This window comes from Oncorhynchus nerka, linkage group LG3, assembly GCF_034236695.1.
Source record: "Oncorhynchus nerka isolate Pitt River linkage group LG3, Oner_Uvic_2.0, whole genome shotgun sequence".
Taxonomy (NCBI): domain Eukaryota; kingdom Metazoa; phylum Chordata; class Actinopteri; order Salmoniformes; family Salmonidae; genus Oncorhynchus; species Oncorhynchus nerka.
This window is the reverse complement of record NC_088398.1, coordinates 3,145,168-3,165,204: the sequence shown is the minus strand read 5'-3', so window position 1 is coordinate 3,165,204 and position 20,037 is coordinate 3,145,168. Positions and strand designations below refer to the sequence as shown.

At 48.9% G+C, this 20,037-nt stretch overlaps 1 protein-coding gene across 1 annotated transcript in view; it reads right to left on the bottom strand.

The window, feature by feature from the left end:
- Positions 1-18,700, bottom strand: part of LOC115115186 (nuclear pore membrane glycoprotein 210-like) — a 107,712-nt gene extending 89,012 nt beyond the window's left edge. The window contains exons 1-15 of the mRNA XM_065006480.1: positions 18,297-18,700; positions 17,967-18,136; positions 17,754-17,885; positions 17,055-17,133; positions 14,870-15,020; positions 14,565-14,697; positions 13,389-13,532; positions 13,172-13,240; positions 12,990-13,096; positions 10,262-10,402; positions 10,035-10,172; positions 9,759-9,914; positions 7,449-7,683; positions 6,348-6,493; positions 2,145-2,357 (exon numbers count right to left, since the gene is read on the bottom strand). Of these exons, the coding sequence (XP_064862552.1) occupies positions 2,145-2,357; positions 6,348-6,493; positions 7,449-7,683; positions 9,759-9,914; positions 10,035-10,172; positions 10,262-10,402; positions 12,990-13,096; positions 13,172-13,240; positions 13,389-13,532; positions 14,565-14,697; positions 14,870-15,020; positions 17,055-17,133; positions 17,754-17,885; positions 17,967-18,136; positions 18,297-18,463 (2,181 nt within the window). The 5' untranslated portion in view covers positions 18,464-18,700. The remainder of the gene's footprint in view (positions 1-2,144; positions 2,358-6,347; positions 6,494-7,448; positions 7,684-9,758; positions 9,915-10,034; positions 10,173-10,261; positions 10,403-12,989; positions 13,097-13,171; positions 13,241-13,388; positions 13,533-14,564; positions 14,698-14,869; positions 15,021-17,054; positions 17,134-17,753; positions 17,886-17,966; positions 18,137-18,296) is intronic.
- Between the last annotated feature and the right edge of the window lie 1,337 nt (positions 18,701-20,037).

Here is a 20,037-nt window from a genome sequence, read left to right as displayed (position 1 = left end):
GTCCCTCCCTCCCCCCTCCATCTGAAAACACACACACCTGTCCCTCCCTCCCTCCCTCCATCTGAAAACACACACTCCTGTCCCTCCCTCCCTTCCTCCATCTGAAACACACACACCTGTCCCTCCCTCCCTCCCTTCATCTGAAACACACACACCTGTCCCTCCCTCCCCCTCCATCTAAAAACACACACTCCTGTCCTTCCCTCCCTTCCTCCATCTAAAAACACACACTCCTGTCCCTCCCTCCATCTGAAAACACACACCCTGTCCCTCCCTCTGAAAACACACACACCTGTCCCTCCCTCCCTTTCTCCATCTAAAAACACACACTCCTGTCCCTCCCTCCTTCCATCTGAAAACACACACACCTGTCCCTCCCTCCCTTCATCTGAAACACACACCTGTCCCACCCTCCCTCCCTTCCTCCATCTGAAACACACACCTGTCCCTCCCTCCATCTAAAAACACACACTCCTGTCCTTCCCTCCCTTCCTCCATCTAAAAACACACACTCCTGTCCCTCCCTCCATCTGAAAACACACACACCTGTCCTTCCCTCCCTCCCTCCATCTGAAAACACACACTCCTGTCCCTCCCTCCCTTCCTCCATCTGAAACACACACACCTGTCCCTCCCTCCCTCCCTTCCTCCATCTGAAACACACACACCTGTCCCTCCCTCCCTCCCTTCCTTCATCTGAAACACACACACACCTGTCCCTCCCCTCCTCCCTCCCTCCATCTGAAACACACACCCCTGTCCCTCCCCCTCCCTCCATCTGAAACACACACACCTGTCCCTCCCTCCCTTCCTCCATCTGAAACACACACACCTGTCCCTCCCTCCCTCCCTCCTCCATCTGAAACACACATTCCTGTCCCTCCCTCCCTCCCTTCCTTCATCTGAAACACACACACCTGTCCCTCCCTCCCTCCATCTGAAACACACACACCTGTCCCTCCCTCCCTTCCTCCATCTGAAAACACACACTCCTGTCCCTCCCTCCCTCCCTTCCTCCATCTGAAACACATACACCTGTCCCTCCCTCCTCCCTCCCTCCATCTGAAAACACACACACCTGTCCCTCCCTCCCTCCCTCCATCTGAAACACACACACCTGTCCCTCCCTCCCTCCCTCCATCCATCTGAAAACACATACACCTGTCCCTCCCTCCATCTGAAAACACACACACCTGTCCCTCCCTCCATCTGAAAACACACACACCTGTCCCTCCCTCCCTTCCTCCATCTAAAAACACACTCCTGTCCCTCCCTCCCTCCCTCCCTCCATCTGAAAACACACACACACACCTGTCCCTCCCTCCCTCCCTCCATCTGAAAACACACACTCCTGTCCCTCCCTCCCTTCCTCCATCTGAAACACACACCCCTGTCCCTCCCTCCCTCCCTTCCTTCATCTGAAACACACACACCTGTCCCTCCCTCCCTCCCTCCCCTCCCTCCATCTGAAACACACACCTGTCCCTCCTCCCTCCCTCCCTCCATCTGAAACACACACACCTGTCCCTCCCCCTCCCTCCCTCCATCCATCTGAAAACACATACACCTGTCCCTCCCTCCATCTGAAAACACACACACCTGTCCCTCCCTCCATCTGAAAACACACACACCTGTCCCTCCCTCCCTTCCTCCATCTAAAAACACACACTCCTGTCCCTCCCTCCCCTCCCTCCCTCCATCTGAAAACACACACACACCTGTCCCTCCCTCCCTCCCTCCATCTGAAAACACACACTCCTGTCCCTCCCTCCCTCCTCCATCTGAAACACACACCCTGTCCCTCCCTCCCTCCCTTCCTTCATCTGAAACACACACCCCTGTCCCTCCCTCCCCCTCCCTTCCTTCATCTGAAACACACACACTGTCCCCTCCCCTCCATCTGAAAACACACACACCTGTCCCTCCCTCCCTCCCTCCATCTGAAACACACACACCTGTCCCTCCCTCCCTTCCTCCATCTAAAAACACACACTCCTTTCCCTCCCTCCCTCCATCTGAAAACACACACACCTGTCCCTCCCTCCCTTCATCTGAAACACACCCCTGTCCCTCCCTCCCTTCCCCAATCTGAAAACACACACTCCTGTCTCCCAATCTTAAACACACACCACCGTCCCCCCCACCTGTTCCCCCAGGGCGTGGCAGGTGACCCTGTAGGTGTGCTGCTGGGCTCTCCTGGGCTCTGATAGGCTGAGAGCCTCCACGCCCAGCCCCTCTCCCTCAGCCTCGGCATCGCCATGGAAACGTGCAGGGACCAGGGGCCAGGGCTGTGGCCCCCCCTCGAAGACAACGAGGCAAGACGCACCCAAAGACAAGACCACCTCTGAAACCAGGGCCTGGAGAGAGAGGGGGAAGAGAGGGATGAGCAGAGGGACAAGGAGTAACATTTATAGAGATGACAGACAGAGAGAAACCTGGTATACTGTATGAATAGAGATGTACAGTGCTTTCACTATTCACACCGTTTTAATTTTTCCACATTATTTTGTGTTATAAAGTGGGATTACAATTATTGAATTGTCAACGATCTACACAAAATATTCTGTAATGTCAAGGTGGAAGAAAAAAGTATAATATTTGTAAAACAAAAAATATGAAAAATAAAAAACTACTTACATAGTGGGTAAGTATTCAACTTCCTGAATCAATACATGTTAGAACTACCTTTGGCAGCTGTGAGTCTCTAAGAGCTTTGCACATCTGGATTGTACAACATTATTTTAAACATTCTTCAAGCTCTGCCAAGTTGGTTGTTGATCATTGCTAGACAGCCATTTTTAAGTCAAAACTGTAACTAGGCCACTCAGGAACATTCAAGCAACTCAAGTGGCCTTGTTTAAGGTAATTGTCTTGCTGACTGTCTCCCAGTGTCTGTTGGAAAGCTGACAGAACCAGGTGTTCCTCTACAATTTGACCTGTGCTTAGCTCTATTCCATTCATTTGTATCATAAAAAACTCCATAGTCCTTGCCGATGACAAGCATACCCATAACATGATGCAGCCACCACCATGCAAGGAAGGCCATATGAAGAGTGGTAATGTGTTGTGTTGGATTTGCCCAAAACATAACGCATTGTATTCAGGACATAAAGTTAATTACTTTACCACATTTCTTTGCAGTTTTACTTTACTGCCTTATTGCAAACAGGATGCATGTTTTGGAAAATTTAAAAAAATCTGTACAGACTTCCTCACTGTCATTTAGGTTAGTATGTTGGAGTAACTACAATGTTGTTGGTCCATCCTCAGTTTTCTCCTATCACAGCCATTAAACTCTGTAACTGTTTTAAAGTCACCATTGGCCTCATGGTGAAATCCCTGAGCAGTTTCCTTCGTCTTCGGCAACTGAGTCAGGAAGGACGCCTGTATCTTTGTAGTGACTGGGTTTATTGATACACCATTCAAACCCTAATTAACAGCTTCACCAATGTGCAAAGGGATATTCAGGGTCTGCTTTTTTATTTTTACCAAATCGGTGTGCTTCTTTGCAAGGCATTGGAAAACTTCTCTGGTCTTTGTGGTTGAATCTGTGCTTAAAATTCACTACTCGACTGAGGGACCTTACAGATAATTGTATATGTGGGGCAGGTGCGCAACTTTCACTGGGGGAAAAAAAAATTAATTTTTGTCAATGGCAGTATTATCATTGGAATGTGATACAAAATGAGGTCTGGTGTGCTTTAGGACCATGTGGACACCACCGAGCCTTCGGAGAGGCTGCTTGGAGTGTTTATCCGACCGGATAGACAGTCGTTTAATAATAGAGGCTCAGCGATGTTAGGATTTTAAAAGTTGTGCACTGTCCACCCGGCTTAAATGGTAGGCTACAAGCAACAGGCATGGTTGTAGTTGCCCGCTTTGAGGACAATACAGTGCCACTGACACGGCCTGCAACGAAAACATGCGGTCTCTCCTTCACTGCAGCCGAGGTGAGTAAGACATTTAAACGTGTTAACCCTCGCAAGGCTGCAGGCCCAGACGGCATCCCCAGCCGCGCCCTCAGAGCATGCGCAGACCAGCTGGCCGGTGTGTTTACGGACATATTCAATCAATCCCTATACCAGTCTGCTGTTCCCACATGCTTCAAGAGGGCCACCATTGTTCCTGTTCCCAAGAAAGCTAAGGTAACTGAGCTAAACGACTACCGCCCCGTAGCACTCACTTCCGTCATCATGAAGTGCTTTGAGAGACTAGTCAAGGACCATATCACCTCCACCCTACCTGACACCCTAGACCCACTCCAATTTGCTTACCGCCCAAATAGGTCCACAGACGATGCAATCTCAACCACACTGCACACTGCCCTAACCCACCTGGACAAGAGGAATACCTATGTGAGAATGCTGTTCATCGACTACAGCTCGGCATTCAACACCATAGTACCCTCCAAGCTCGTCATCAAGCTCGAGACCCTGGGTCTCGACCCCGCCCTGTGCAACTGGGTACTGGACTTCCTGACGGGCCGCCCCAGGTGGTGAGGGTAGGCAACAACATCTCCTCCCCGCTGATCCTCAACACGGGGGCCCCACAAGGGTGCGTTCTGAGCCCTCTCCTGTACTCCCTGTTCACCCACGACTGCGTGGCCACGCACGCCTCCAACTCAATCATCAAGTTTGCGGACGACACAACAGTGGTAGGCTTGATTACCAACAACGACGAGACGGCCTACAGGGAGGAGGTGAGGGCCCTCGGAGTGTGGTGTCAGGAAAATAACCTCACACTCAACGTCAACAAAACTAAGGAGATGATTGTGGACTTCAGGAAACAGCAGAGGGAACACCCCCTATCCACATCGATGGAACAGTAGTGGAGAGGGTAGCAAGTTTTAAGTTCCTCGGCATACACATCACAGACAAACTGAATTGGTCCACTCACACTGACAGCGTCGTGAAGAAGGCGCAGCAGCGCCTCTTCAACCTCAGGAGGCTGAAGAAATTCGGCTTGTCACCAAAAGCACTCACAAACTTCTACAGATGCACAATCGAGAGCATCCTGGCGGGCTGTATCACCGCCTGGTACGGCAACTGCTCCGCCCTCAACCGTAAGGCTCTCCAGAGGGTAGTGAGGTCTGCACAACGCATCACCGGGGCAAACTACCTGCCCTCCAGGACACCTACACCACCCGATGTTACAGGAAGGCCATAAAGATCATCAAGGACATCAACCACCCGAACCACTGCCTGTTCACCCTGCTATCATCCAGAAGGCGAGGTCAGTACAGGTGCATCAAAGCTGGGACTGAGAGACTGAAAAACAGCTTCTATCTCAAGGCCATCAGACTGTTAAACAGCCACCATTGAGTGGCTGCTGCCAACACACTGTCATTGACACTGACCCAACTCCAGCCACTTTAATAATGGGAATTGATGGGAAATGATGTAAATATATCACTAGCCACTTTAAACAATGCTACCTTATATAATGTTACTTACCCTACATTATTCATCTCATATGCATACGTATATACTGTACTCTACATCATCGACTGCATCCTTATGTAATACATGTATCACTAGCCACTTTAACTATGCCACTTTGTTTACTTTGTCTACATACTCATCTCATATGTATATACTGTACTCGATACCATCTACTGTATGCTGCTCTGTACCATCACTCACTCATATATCCTTATGTACATATTCTTTATCCCCTTACACTGTGTATAAGACAGTAGTTTTAGAATTGTTAGTTAGATTACTTGTTGGTTATCACTGCATTGTCGGAACTAGAAGCACAAGCATTTCGCTACACTCGCATTAACATCTGCTAACCATGTGTATGTGACAAATACAATTTGATTTGATTTGATTATTGATTTGATTTTTTGGGAAAGTGAGCCCTATAACTGAATAATTAGAATAGAATGAATGTGCCTCACTGAGGTGAGATTGCTGTGTTGCATTGTGTTGACGAGAACATAAAAACCCTAATGTCAATAACAAGTAGGCCTAGAGAAGGTAAATGCTGCCACAATAGTGGCACTGACATAAGACAGGTAGCATTGTAAGCGCAACACATGAACCGGCAGTGGTGCATTGTAAGCGCAAGGAAGGCCATACAGTACCCACCCACCCACCCGCCCGCGCATCGGTAATACCGTAAACTCCGGGATGGTAAAAGGATGGTATGAAGGTATGGAAAAATGGATACTGCCTAAGCCTATCAGGAACTAGAAATACATGTGTCAGAGTGTATCCAGATGGGAGCAGTGTGGTGCTCAACCCTCCAATGGCATCATTAGAAACCACTCTCCTCCAACCTGGGGAAAATAAGTCAATTAAACCCCCCCCAGTCTCAGTCTCTCTCTCAGTCTCTGTGGGCACCTTGAGGGGACTGTGGGCGGCCAGCGTTGCCATGGAAGTGATGTTGTAGTGTTCCATTTCCACGGTGATAGTGATGAGGGTGTGGCCTGGTCCCACTGCTTCCAGCTGAAGTCCTCCACAGAACCCTGAGCCTGGACCCACAAAACCTACACACACACACACACGTATTTGAATTGGAAACTAGTGAACTGCATTTTAGAGTTAGTAGCAGGAGTGGAGATTATTCCATTATACACCGTCTCTCAGTCGGACTGTCTCTCTCAGTCGGACTGTCTCTCTCAGTCGGACTGTCTCTCTCAGTCGGACTGTCTCTCTCAGTCGGACTGTCTCTCTCAGTCGGACTGTCTCTCTCAGTCGGTCTGACTCTCTCAGTCGGTCTGACTCTCTCAGTCGGTCTGACTCTCTCAGTCGGACTGTCTCTCTCAGTCGGTCTGACTCTCTCAGTCGGACTGTCTCTCTCAGTCGGACTGTCTCTCTCAGTCGGACTGTCTCTCTCAGTCGGACTGTCTCTCTCAGTCGGACTGTCTCTCTCAGTCGGACTGTCTCTCTCAGTCTGACTGTCTCTCTCAGTCTGACTGTCGCGCTCTGTCTGTCTGTCGCGCTCTGTCTGTCTGTCTCGCGCTCCGTCTGTCTTGGTCTCTGTCTCTCTCGCTCTGTGTGTCTCTCTCTCTGTCTGTGTGTCTTTCTGTATGTCTCTCTGGCCTGCAGTGAATCAGGTGTCCACTCCTCCAGGTCCTCTACTCAATAAGGAGAGAGAGGACCTGAACCCACATCAGCACACCGTTAAGAGCACTGAGATTCCATCTCAATAATTAAAACATACACACTAATCACAGGAAGAGTGATATTGATTGGCTAATATACAGTAAAACGAAGTGAACTTACAAATAAATGACTTCTGTGTTTCTCCTCTGTGTGTGTTCATAAGAGCGTGTGTGTTGTAAACTGTGTGTGTTTACAAGAGTGTGTGTGCATGCATGCGTGCTGGTGTGTGTGTGTGTGTGTGTGTATGAGACAGTGTATGTGACAGTATTTCTGCTTTCACAGCTTACCTTAGCTACGCACATAGAGAGCAGATCCACACTGTGTGTGTGTGTGTACCTGGTAGAGGGGTGAATACCCCCTGTGGTGACGTGGTGACGTGGAGGTTGATGAGAGAGCAGTCTGTCACCTCCAGCAGGGTCTGGGGGCCAGAGCTTCCCTGGGGAGGGTCCTGGGCCTGGGTCTCCTCCTCCTGGACCCCCCAGACAGCCAGGGGAAGGGTGATGGTCTCTCCCACCCTACAGTCACCTCTCTGGGCCAGGACATCCACACCAGCTGGCCTCAACACGTACACCTAGAGAGAGCGAAAGAGAGAGAGACAGAGAAAGAGGGAGAGAAAGAGAAAGAGCGAGAGAGAGAGAGAGAGAGAAAGAGAGAGAGAGAAAGACAGGGTGAAAGAGACAGAGAAAGAGAAAGACAGAGAGAAAGACAGAGAGAGAGAGAGAAAGAGAAAGAAAGACATAGACTCTAACCCCTTTTGGGAAAATTGGAAAACACTAAACAAACAACAACACGAAGAATGATCTATCCAAAATGGAGATATATGGGTAAACCACTTCTCCAATCTTTTTGGTTCTATAACAAAGAATAAAGAGCAAAAACAAACACATGATCAAATACAAATCTTAGAATCAACTATTAAAGGCTACCAGAACGAACCCACTGGATTCTCCAATTACATTGAATGAGCTACAGGACAAAATAAAAACCCTCCAACCCAAAAAGGCCTGTGGTGTTGATGGTATCCTCAATGAAATGATAAAATATACAGACAACAAATTCCAATTGGCTATTCTAAAACTCTTTAAAATCATCCTTAGCTCTGGCAGACAAATTTGACTCCAATAACTACCGTGGGATATGCGTCAACAGCAACCTTGGGAAAATCCTCTGCATTATCATTAACAGCAGACTCGTTCATTTCCTCAATGAAAACAATGTACTGAGCAAATGTCAAATTGGCTTTTTACCAAATTACCGTACAACAGACCATGTATTCACCCTGCACACCCTAATTGACAACTAAACAAACCAAAACAAAGGCAAAGTCTTCTCATGCTTTGTTGATTTCAAAAAAGCCATCGACTCAATTTGGCATGAGGGTCTGCTATACAAACTGATGGAAAGTGGTGTTGGGGGTAAAACATACGACATTATAAAATCCATGTACACAAACAACAAGTATGCGGTTAAAATTGGCAAAAAACACACACAATTCTTCACACAGGGCCGTGGGGTGAGACAGGGATGCTGTCTTCAACATATATATCAACGAATTGGCGCGGGCACTAGAAAAGTCTGCAGCACCCAGCCTCACCCTTCTAGAATCTGAAGTCAAATGTCTACTGTTTGCTGATGATCTGGTGCTTCTGTCACCAACCAAGGAGGGCCTACAGCAGCACCTAGATCTTCTGCACAGATTCTGCCAGACCTGGGCCCTGACAGTAAATCCCAGTAAGACCAAAATAATGGTGTTCCAAAAAAGGTCCAGTTGCCAGGACCACAAATACAAATTCCATCTAGACACCATTGACCTAGAGCACACAAAAAACTATACATACCTTGGCCTAAACATCAGCGCCACAGGTAACTTCCACAAAGCTGTGAACGATCTGAGAGACAAGGCAAGAAGGGCATTCTATGCCATCAAAAGGAACATAAAATTCAACATACCAATTAGGATCTGGCTAAAAATACTTGAATCAGTCATAGAGCCCATTGCCCTTTATGGTTGTGAGGTCTGAGGTCCGCTCACCAACCAAGACTTCACAAAATGGGACAAACACCAAATTGAGACTCTGCATGCAGAATTCTGCAAAAATATCCTCCGTGTACAATGTAGAACACCAAACAATGCATGCAGAGCAGAACTAGGCCGATACCCACTAATTATCAAAATCCAGAAAAGAGACGTTAAATTCTACAACCACCTAAAAGGAAGGGATTCCCAAACCTTCCATAACAAAGCCATCACCTACAGAGAGATCCACAAAGAATGCGAAAACAAATCCAATTTTGATAAACTCCCATATCTACTGGGTGAAATTCCACAGTGTGCCATCACAGCAGAAAGATTTGTGACCTGTTGCCACAAGAAAAGGGCAACCAGTGAAGAACAAACACCATTGTAAATACAACCCATATTTATGCTTATTTATTTTCCCTTGTGTAGAGAGAGAGAGAGAGAGAGAGAGAGAGAGAGAGGTGAGGAGGTGAGAGGGTGTTACTGTTACTATAGTGTGTACTGTGAGATAAGAGTGTGTTATTCCCATCGATTGGATAAACCTGTCCAATCCTCAGATCTACTCAAGTGTATCTGCCGTAGGTACAAGAAGTTGATTTGGGATTGTGTGTGTGTGTGTGTGTCACCTGTCCAGTAGCGGTGTGTAGAGGGTTGCGTGCGTCTGATGCCTGGATATCCACTTGGCCCCTTCTCTTTCCCGCCATGACTTCCCCTTTTACTGTCACCACGGCAACATCACTGTCACTCACCGACCAGCTCACAGCACCACTGCCACCCTCTACCTGGACACACACATAAAGACCATGTAATGAGTACAGATAAACACACACTTAAACATATACAGACTTACAGTAGTCAAACACACATGTCTCTCTTTCTGTCACTCACACACACACACACACCTGCAAGTGGTGCTGATAGAGCTGTCCCTCAGGTTGCCAAGGAAACACTAGTAGGCGGGGCTGCAGGGTGAGGGGCTCGTAGATCTCAACTTCTTGCTCTGCTCTGATTGGTGGTATCAGGGGCAACGCGCGGCCATCCTGGAGAGAGAGACAACCATGGTAATGATATTGTCATCACCCATGTCAAGATGCCATGACGTTTGACAGAGATGTGTGTGTGTGTGTACCTCAGTGAGCACAGTGAACAGTGCAGCTCGTATAGTAGTGTGCCCAGCCCCTCGTGTTTCTAGTACATGGTAGGAACTGTTAGAGGAAGTCTCCAGGACATAGAACAGCCAATCAGAGAAGTCCACGGTCATCACCACATTCTACCAGAGGGAGAGAGGGGTTAGAGAGGAGGGGGAGAGAGGGGTTAGAGAGGAGGGGGAGAGAGAGGGCTTAGAGAGGAGGGGGAGAGAGAGGGTTAGAGAGGAGGGGGAGAGAGCGGGTTAGAGAGGAGGGGGAGAGAGGGGTTAGAGAGGAGGGGGAGAGAGGGGTTAGAGAGGAGGGGGAGAGAGGGGTTAGAGGAGGGAGGGGGAGAGAGGGCTTAGAGAGGAGGGGGAGAAGGGTTAGAGAGGAGGGGGAGAGAGGGGTTAGAGAGGATGGGAGAGAGAGGAGGGGGAGGGAGAGGTTAGAGAGGAGGGGGAGAGAGGGGTTAGAGAGGAGGGGGTTAGAGAGGAGGGGAGAGATAGGGGTTAGAGAGGAGGGGAGAGGGGATAGAGAGGAGGGGGAGAGAGAGGGGATAGAGAAGAGGGGGAGAGAGGGGTTAGAGATGAGGTGAGAGAGGGGATAGAGAGGAGGGGGAGAGAGGGGTTAGAGAGGAGGGGGAGAGAGGGGTTAGAGAGGAGGGGGAGGGGATAGAGAGGAGGGGGAGGGGATAGAGAGGAGGGAGGAGAGAGAGAGGGGTTAGAGAGGAGGGGAGGGGATAGAGAGGAGGGAGAGAGAGGGGGTTAGAGAGGAGGGAGAGAGAGAGAGAGGGGTTAGAGAGGAGGGAGGGGGAGAGAGGGGTTAGAGAGGAGGGAGGGGAGAGAGGGGAGAGAGGGGATAGAGAGGAGGGGGAGGGAGAGGTTAGAGAGGAGGGGGAGAGAGGGGTTAGAGAGGAGGGAGAGAGAGGAGTTAGAGAGGAGGGGAGAGAGGGGTTAGAGAGGAGGGAGAGAGAGGAGTTAGAGAGGAGGGGAGAGAGGGGATAGAGAGGAGGGGAGACAGGAAGGGGAGAGAGAGGGGTTAGAGAGAAGGGGGAGAAAGGGGTTAGTGGGGCGGTGAGAGAGGGATTAGAGGGGAGGGAGAGAGAGAGGGGTTAGAGAGGAGGGAGGGGGAGAGAGGGTTAGAGAGGAGGGAGGGGGAGAGAGGGGTTAGAGGAGGGAGAGAGAGGGCTTCGAGAGGAGGGGGAGAAGGGTTAGAGAGGAGGGGAGAGAGGGGTTAGAGAGGATGGGAGAGAGAGGAGGGGGAGGGAGAGGGTTAGAGAGGAGGGGGAGAGAGGGGTTAGAGAGGAGGGGGGAAGAGGGGGTTAGAGAGGAGGGGGAGAGATAGGGGTTAGAGAGGAGGGGAGAGGGGATTGAGAGGAGGGGGAGAGAGAGGGGATAGAGAAGAGGGGGAGAGAGGGGTTAGAGATGAGGTGAGAGAGGGATAGAGAGGAGGGGGAGAGAGGGGGTTAGAGAGGAGGGGGAGAGAGAGGGGTTAGAGAGGAGGGGAGAGAGGGGGTTAGAGAGGAGGGGGAGAGAGGGGGTTAGAGATGAGGGGGAGGGGGGTTAGAGATGAGGGGAGGGAGGGGTTAGAGAGGAGGGGGAGAAAGAGGGGTTAGAGAGGAGGGGGAGAGAGAGGGGATAGAGAAGAGGGGGAGAGAGGGGTTAGAGATGAGGTGAGAGAGGGGATAGAGAGGAGGGGGAGAGAGGGGTTAGAGAGGAGGGGGAGAGAGGGGTTAGAGAGGAGGGGGAGGGGATAGAGAGGAGGGAGAGAGAGAGGGGTTAGAGAGGAGGGGAGGGGATAGAGAGAGGGAGAGAGAGAGGGGTTAGAGAGGAGGGAGAAAGAGAGAGGGGGTTAGAGAGGAGGGGAGAGAGGGATAGAGAGGAGGGGGAGAGAGGAAGGGGAGAGAGAGGGGTTAGAGAGGAGGGGGAGAAAGGGGTTAGTGGGGCGGTGAGAGAGGGGATAGAGAGGAGGGGGAGAGAGAGGGGTTAGAGGGGAGGGAGAGAGAGAGGGGTTAGAGAGGAGGGAGGGGGAGAGAGGGGTTAGAGAGGAGGGAGGGGGATAGAGAGGAGGGGGAGAGAGAGAGGGATAGAGGAGGGGAGAGGAGAGGGGATAGAGAGGAGGGGAGGGAGAGAGGGATAGAGAGGAGGGGGAGAGAGAGAGGGGATAGAGAGGAGAGGGAGACGGGATAGAGAGGAGGGGGAGAGAGAGAGGGGATAGAGGAGGGGAGAGAGAGGGGATAGAGGAGGGGGAAAGAGGGGGTTAGAGAGGAGGGAGAGAGAGGGGTTAGAGAGGAGGGGGAAAGAGGGGGGTTAGAGAGGAGGGGGCGAGAGAGAGGGGTTAGAGAGGAGGGGAGAGAGGGGTTAGAGAGGAGGGGGAGAGAGGGGGGTTAGAGATGAGGGGAGGGGGGGGTTAGAGATGAGGGGAGGGGGTTAGAGATGAGGGGGAGGGAGGGGTTAGAGAGGAGGGGGAGAAAGAGGGGTTAGAGAGGAGGGGAGAGAGAGGGGTTAGAAAAGAGGGGGAGAGAGAGGGGTTAGAAAAGAGGGGGAGAGAGAGGGGTTAGAAAAGAGGGGGAGAGAGAGGGGTTAGAAAAGAGGGGGAGAGAGGGGTTAGAGAAGGGGGGGAGAGAGAGGGGTGTTAGGTTCAATTAAGCCTCCTGTCCCTGACATAGAGTAGGCTTTAGACGTCTAGTGTAAGGGAGGGTAACTCTTATAGTTGTCATGGTAACGTTACCTGTGCCAGGTGTGCTGTGTGACCTTCCTGGTCGTGAACTCGTACAGTCACCTGGTACTGACGACCACTCTCCAACACCCACCTGTCCTCCTCCTCCACACCTAGCGCTACACACACACACACACACAGTCATGGCTTGCCATAGTACGACAATAGACATGTTGATAGCTGGGCTCACTCACTCAGGTAATTTGGCTCCACCACAAACACAGAACAGCGAGGCAGGTGGGAAGCAGAGTTTTCTGGTAGGCCTGGGTACAGGGAATGCTGAGGAAAACCATACCTGTAGGACTACACTACCCACAACCCCAGAAACCACACCTTACAGGACGACATCAATGCTAAACTACAGGAATAACTTTAAAGTGGTAAGGTAGTCGTCCCATGGTGGAAGGACACTGGGGTGTGTGACGGACAGCGTGGTGCGGCCTAGCCCTCGGGCGGTGACGGTCCCTGTGTCCTGGTCAACAGTGATGACATCATCATCGTTATTTGGGTCTCTCTCTACAGACAACTCATACTCTCCCTCACCCAGCAGCACCTCTATATGAGACAGAGAAGAGAACATTGAGGTGCATCATCGGCTGCTCTACAGCTCTAAGAAGTACAAAGAGGACTGAGCACTTGATATTTTCTGTCTCCATTATATTTGTCTGAGCTTTGATGTTCCTTCATTCTTCTTCCTCTGGATCTTAGAAAAACACAAAGGGACCCAAACTAGACCCATAAAGCTCCCTAAAGGCTCTGTAAAGACCTGCCAGACTACACTACTGTCTACATTAGGGTCTCACTTAAAGGCTCTGTAAAGATCTGACAGACTACACTACTGTCTACATTAGGGACTCACTTAAAGGCTCAGTAAAGATCTGACAGACTACACTACTGTCTACATTAGGGACTCACTTAAAGGCTCTGTAAAGGTCTGACAGACTATACTACTGTCTACATTAGGGACACACCTAAAGGCTCTGTAAAGATCTGACAGACTACACTACTGTCTACATTAGGGACACACCTAAAGGCTCTGTAAAGATCTGACAGACTACACTACTGTCTACATTAGGGACACACCTAAAGGCTCTGTAAAGATCTGACAGACTACACTACTGTCTACATTAGGGACACATCTAAAGGCTCTGTAAAGATCTGACAGACTACACTACTGTCTACATTAGGGACTCACCTAAAGGCTCTGTAAAGATCTGACAGACTACACTACTGTCTACATTAGGGACACACCTAAAGGCTCTGTAAAGATCTGACAGACTACACTACTGTCTACATTAGGGACACACCTAAAGGCTCTGTGAAGACCTGACAGACTACACTACTGTCTACATTAGGGACTCACTTAAAGGCTCTGTAAAGATCTGACAGACTACACTACTGTCTACATTAGGGACTCACCTAAAGGCTCTGTGAAGACCTGACAGACTACACTACTGTCTACATTAGGGACTCACCTAAAGGTTCTGTAAAGACCTGACAGACTACACTAGTGTCTACATTAGGGACACACCTAAAGGCTCTGTAAAGATCTGACAGACTACACTACTGTCTACATTAGGGACTCACCCGTTTCTGTGTCATGCACGCTTTTCCAGACTCTGAAGGAGAGCGTGGAGCCTAGCAGCAGATAGGCATCATGGGAGGGGCTAAGGTAGAGTCTGTCTGTCACGGTCAGGCTCACAGAGGCCTGCTCTACCCACTAAGTAACACACAGGGGACAGGTAAAAACTATTCTTACACAAACTAATCAATCGATCTTCATCCATAATCTATCACCCCATCCATCATTCCATTCCAGGTGCTTCCATCAATGTATTTATTCTTCGAAGCCAATGCATCAATCCCTTCATCCATCCCTCCATCCTCCTTACCTTGTAGTCTGGGTGCGAGAGGGAGGCCCTGACCCGTACCACACCGCTACGGACCCCCTCCAGCAACACACTGTCCCCTTTCTGACCTGCTTCCTCCAGGGACAGGATGTGATGGGGCGGGGAGTAGCCCGCCTCTGAGAAACGCACAAACCTACACAACATACAGTATATATAGTGCATTCAGAAAGTATTCAGACCCCTTGACTTTTTCCACATTTTGTTACGTGACAGCCCTATTCTAAAATTGATTAAATTGTTTTTTTCCCCTCATCAATCTATACACATCCAATAATGACAGAGCAAAAACAGGTTTTTAGAATTTTTTGGTAATTTATTACAAATAAAAATCTGAAATATCACATTTACATAAGTATTCAGACCCTTTTCTCAGTACTTTGTTGATGCACCTTTGGCAGCGATTACAGCCTCGAGTCTTCTTGGGTATGACGCTACAAGCTTGTCACACCTGTATTTGGGGAGTTTCTCCCATTCTTCTATGCAGATCCTCTCAAGCTCTGTCAGGTTAGATGGGGAATGTCACTGCACAGCTATTTTCAGGTCTCTCCAGAGATGTTCGATCGGGTTCAAGTCTGGGCTCTGGCTGGGTCACTCAAAGACATTTAAAGACTTGTCTCAAAGCCACTCGTGCGTTGTCTTGGCTGTGTGCTTAGAGTCGTCCTGTTGGAAGGTGAACCTTTGCCCCAGTCTGAGGTCCTGAGCTCTCTGGAGCAGGTTTTCATCAAGTTCTCGCTGTACTTTGCTCCATTCATCTTTCCCACGATCCTGACTCATCTCCCATTCCCTGCTGCTGAAAAACATCCACACAGCATAATGTGCCACCACCATGGTTCACCGTAGGGATGGTGCCAGGTTTCCTCCAGACGTGACACTTGGCATTTAGACCAAACAGTTCAATCTTGGTTTCATCAGACCAGAGAATCTTGCTTCTCATGGTCTGAGAGTCCTTTAGGTGCCTTTTGGCAAATTCCAAGTGGCCTGTCATGTGCCTTTTACTGAAGAATGGCTTCCGTCTGGCCACTCAATCATAAAGTCCTGATTGGTAGAGTGCTGCAGAGAGTGTTGTCCTTCTGGAAGGTGTTCCCATCTCCACAGAGGAACAATGGAGCTCTGTCAGAGTGACCATCGGGTTCTTGGTCACCTTCTCCCCCGATTGCTGTTTGGCCGGGCGGCCAGCTCTAGGAAGTCTTGGTGGTTCCAAACTTCTTCCATTCCATTCCATTTAAGAAGGCCACTGCATTCTTGGGGATATTCAAAATGCTATAGACATTTTTTGGTACCCTTCCCCAGATCTGTGCCGAGACACAATCCTGTCTTGGAGGTCTACGGACAATTCCTTTGACCTCATGGCTTGGTTTTTGCTCTGACATGCACTGTCAACTGTGAGACCTTATATTGACAGGTGTGTGCCAATCAATTGAATTTACCACAGATGGACTCCAAGTTGTCGAAACATCTCAAGGATGATCAATGGAAACAGGGTGTGAATGCTTATCTAAATAAGGTATTTCTTTTATTTTAATTCTAAAAACCTGTTTTTTGTTGTTGTTTTTTAAAAGATTTTTTAGCTACTATTTTGTCTCATTGCTACAACTCCCGTACGGGCTCGGGAGAGACAAAGGTTAAAAGTCATGCGTCCTCCGATACACAACCCAACCAAGCCGCACTGCTTCTTAACACAGCGCCATCCAAGGAAACACTGTGCATCTGGCAACCTTGGTTAGTGCGCACTGCGCCCGGCCCGCCACAGGAGTCTCTGGTGCGCGATGAGACAAGGATTTCCTTACCGGCCAAACCCTCCCTAACCCGGACGACGCTAGGCCAATTGTGCGTCGCCCCACGGACGGTTACGACAGAGCCTGGGCGCGAACCCAGGGTCTCTGGTGGCACAGCTGGCGCTACAGTACAGCGCCCTTAACCACTGCGCCACCCAGGAGGCCTAACCTGTTTTTGTTTTGACATTATGGGGTATTGTGTGTAGAATGATGAGGAAAATGTTTATTTAATTAATTTTAGAATAAGAGTGTAACGTAACAAAATGTGGAAAAAGTCAAGGGGTCTGAATATTTTCTCAATGCGCTGTACATAACGTTTTCAGTTGACTGTATGTTTCTTTCATCTTTCACCTTCCTTTGCCATTATTTCCCTCTTTCTCCATCTCTCTCACCTAACAATCTCTGCTGTCTCTGTGTCCTTTACTAGCCTCCACTCAAACTGTAGACCTGCCAGACTACTGAATGTGTTGCCTGAGAGAGAGAGAGAGAGAGAGAGAGAGAGAGAGAGAGAGAGAGAGAGATGATAATGACATCCTCAGGCAGAGAGACTCCTGGTGCCAGAAGGGAGTAGTAATCACACAGACAGAGTCAGTCAGTCAGTCTGCCTGCCTGCCTGCAGGGACTAGCCTCAGGTTAGTTAGCCTTGAGTCTAACACCTACTGTCTTTTTCCTCCAGTCTACCCTGGGCTATTAGATGGCTATACAATCTGAACACTGTGACCTGGATGAGTTTCTAAGCCAAGAGAATAAAGAGGAAAAGGGACCTTCTGGGGCTGGATGTGGATAATAGACAAAAGGTGATAGACAGGTTCGTTTTGAACAAAGCCTGGAAGCCGAAAACTGTCGACAATAAACCAAAGTTTCCTTTTAACCCTTTGGGTTTGAGTTGTTCCCTCTGTGAGCCTGTGGTACATTTGGATGTGTGGGGCATTTAAGCTCAGCTCTCGAAGGAACATCAGTGGGCCCATGCTCAGTGCTCATTCTTATGGAGGGATGAAAGGAAGAACAACACCGTGTCTACATATTGACAGCCTTTAGCTCTCAGAGTTAAATGTGTGGGGTGGGTGATATGTCAATGACAAGGCGAGTACCTCCTGAGTCCAGTGCCATGACGGAGAGCACGAGGGGTGGGTCCTCGGTGAACAGTTGACGCGTCGTCGTGACAACCTGAATCTGCTTGATCTGGTCAACAATGACATCACAGCGCAGGGTATGGCCAGTCACTGAAAGATGATGAGGGCTGTTTAGTTACACCCTCCACACCCCTCCCTCTCTCCGTTCTGCTACACACACACTCCCCTCACCAGAGTCCTGTCCTCGTATGATGCTGGCCCCTCGGTTAGTGTCCAGTGGAGCGGACAGGGGCCGGGCGGACACTAGAACCCGCTGGCTACAGGCTGATGGAGGGAGGATGGAGGGAGGGATGGAAGGAGAGAGGGGCCAAACAACGACTGCCTGGGGTCGGGAGGACACCCTGAAAATATCACACACAGATAACTAAGTGGCGTTCTGTCCACACCCACTTGGCATTATGACTAATATTTAAGTTGATACATCTTCTGCTTTTTCAGCACCACCACATCAACTTGACAATCTGAATAGAAACATTAATTTCATCATTCACTGCCACTCACCATTTATAGCATCCCTTCTCTGCTGTCAACGTGAAGTTGACATGATTATGATTTGATCTGGGCAAAAGTAACTTGGGAACATTCAGCCTTGTCGACTGACTCAAAGCAATAATAGTTACACTAAAAATCAATAATTTACATAATACTTTAGAGTTTAAAACGGCCATTATTGTGAATACATGTTGAGGTCTCAACAATTGCGATCAAAACAGTTAAACTGACGTTAGAGCGGTTTCATTTTTTAAGAAACGTCGCATTGTTTACGTTGGATTGTTAACGCTAGCTAACGTTAACTAGCTAAACTTAGAGGTTTCGATAGCCATTGCTAGCTAACAAATAATAAAAAATTATATATGTTCGTCAGTGACTTGTCATTTCTAAATAAACGAATTAATGAGACAAAAACAGCAACTAAAAAGCCATTAAACTAAACAATATTGCAAAATGTTGGTAGACAGCAACGCGTCACTATCCTTGTTGATTTTTGATCTGAGCTGCCAAAAACAAAGCAGCGCGTTCATGGAACGTCATGTGTTTACAGTCTTGAACATTCCCCAACCAACTCTACTCTTCTTGGGGCCCAAAATAATTATTTGGACAGACAGGCTACATTTCTTTTTATCTAACATTAAATTATAAAACTTGTTACATTGATATACAGTACATTTTGTATCTCCAAGGAACAAATAGAATTTCGCACCATAACACGTCTGCCAATCTGCGATTAAAACAATAACAAAGCAGATGACCCGCCTCTGTTTTGGTAAAAAGCTGAGGGATGGGCCTGAAGAAATGTAACCACTCAAATTCACAGACACAGCTTTGGATGCAAGCAGTGATCATCCATAAGATCAACATGATCGTTTTAACCATGTTTTGAGGCTATACAGTGTTTGTTTACATGTACAATGTTTACAAACATTTTAGTCAAACAAGTTTATATTTTGGGTTCTGATGGGGTGACAGTTGAACTAAGCTCATGAGGAATTTATACATTGGAGTAAACTAATGGACAACAACACTCAGGCTTCTACTTCCAGATTATACATACTATACAAACAAATATATGGCAAATAGAAATCAAAACTGGATGGTGTTCAGAGATAGATGAGATGGGAGGGGTTGAGTGGAGCTGAAGGATGGGACTGGATGGTGTTCAGAGATAGATGAGATGGGAGGGGTTGAGTGGAGCTGAAGGATGGGACTGGATGGTGTTCAGAGATAGATGAGATGGGAGGGGTTGAGTGGAGATGAAGGATGGGACTGGATGGTGTTCAGAGATAGATGAGATGGGAGGGGTTGAGTGGAGATGAAGGATGGGACTGGATGGTGTTCAGAGATAGATGAGATGGGAGGGGTTGAGTGGAGATGAAGGATGGGACTGGATGGTGTTCAGAGATAGATGAGATGGGAGGGGTTGAGTGGAGCTGAAGGATGGGACTGGATGGTGTTCAGAGATAGATGAGATGGGAGGGGTTGAGTGGAGCTGAAGGATGGGACTGGATGGTGTTCAGAGATAGATGAGATGGGAGGGGTTGAGTGGAGCTGAAGGATGGGACTGGATGGTGTTCAGAGATAGATGAGATGGGAGGGGTTGAGTGGAGCTGAAGGATGGGACTGGATGGTGTTCAGAGATAGATGAGATGGGAGGGGTTGAGTGGAGCTGAAGGATGGGACTGGATGGTGTTCAGAGATAGATGAGATGGGAGGGGTTGAGTGGAGCTGAAGGATGGGACTGGAT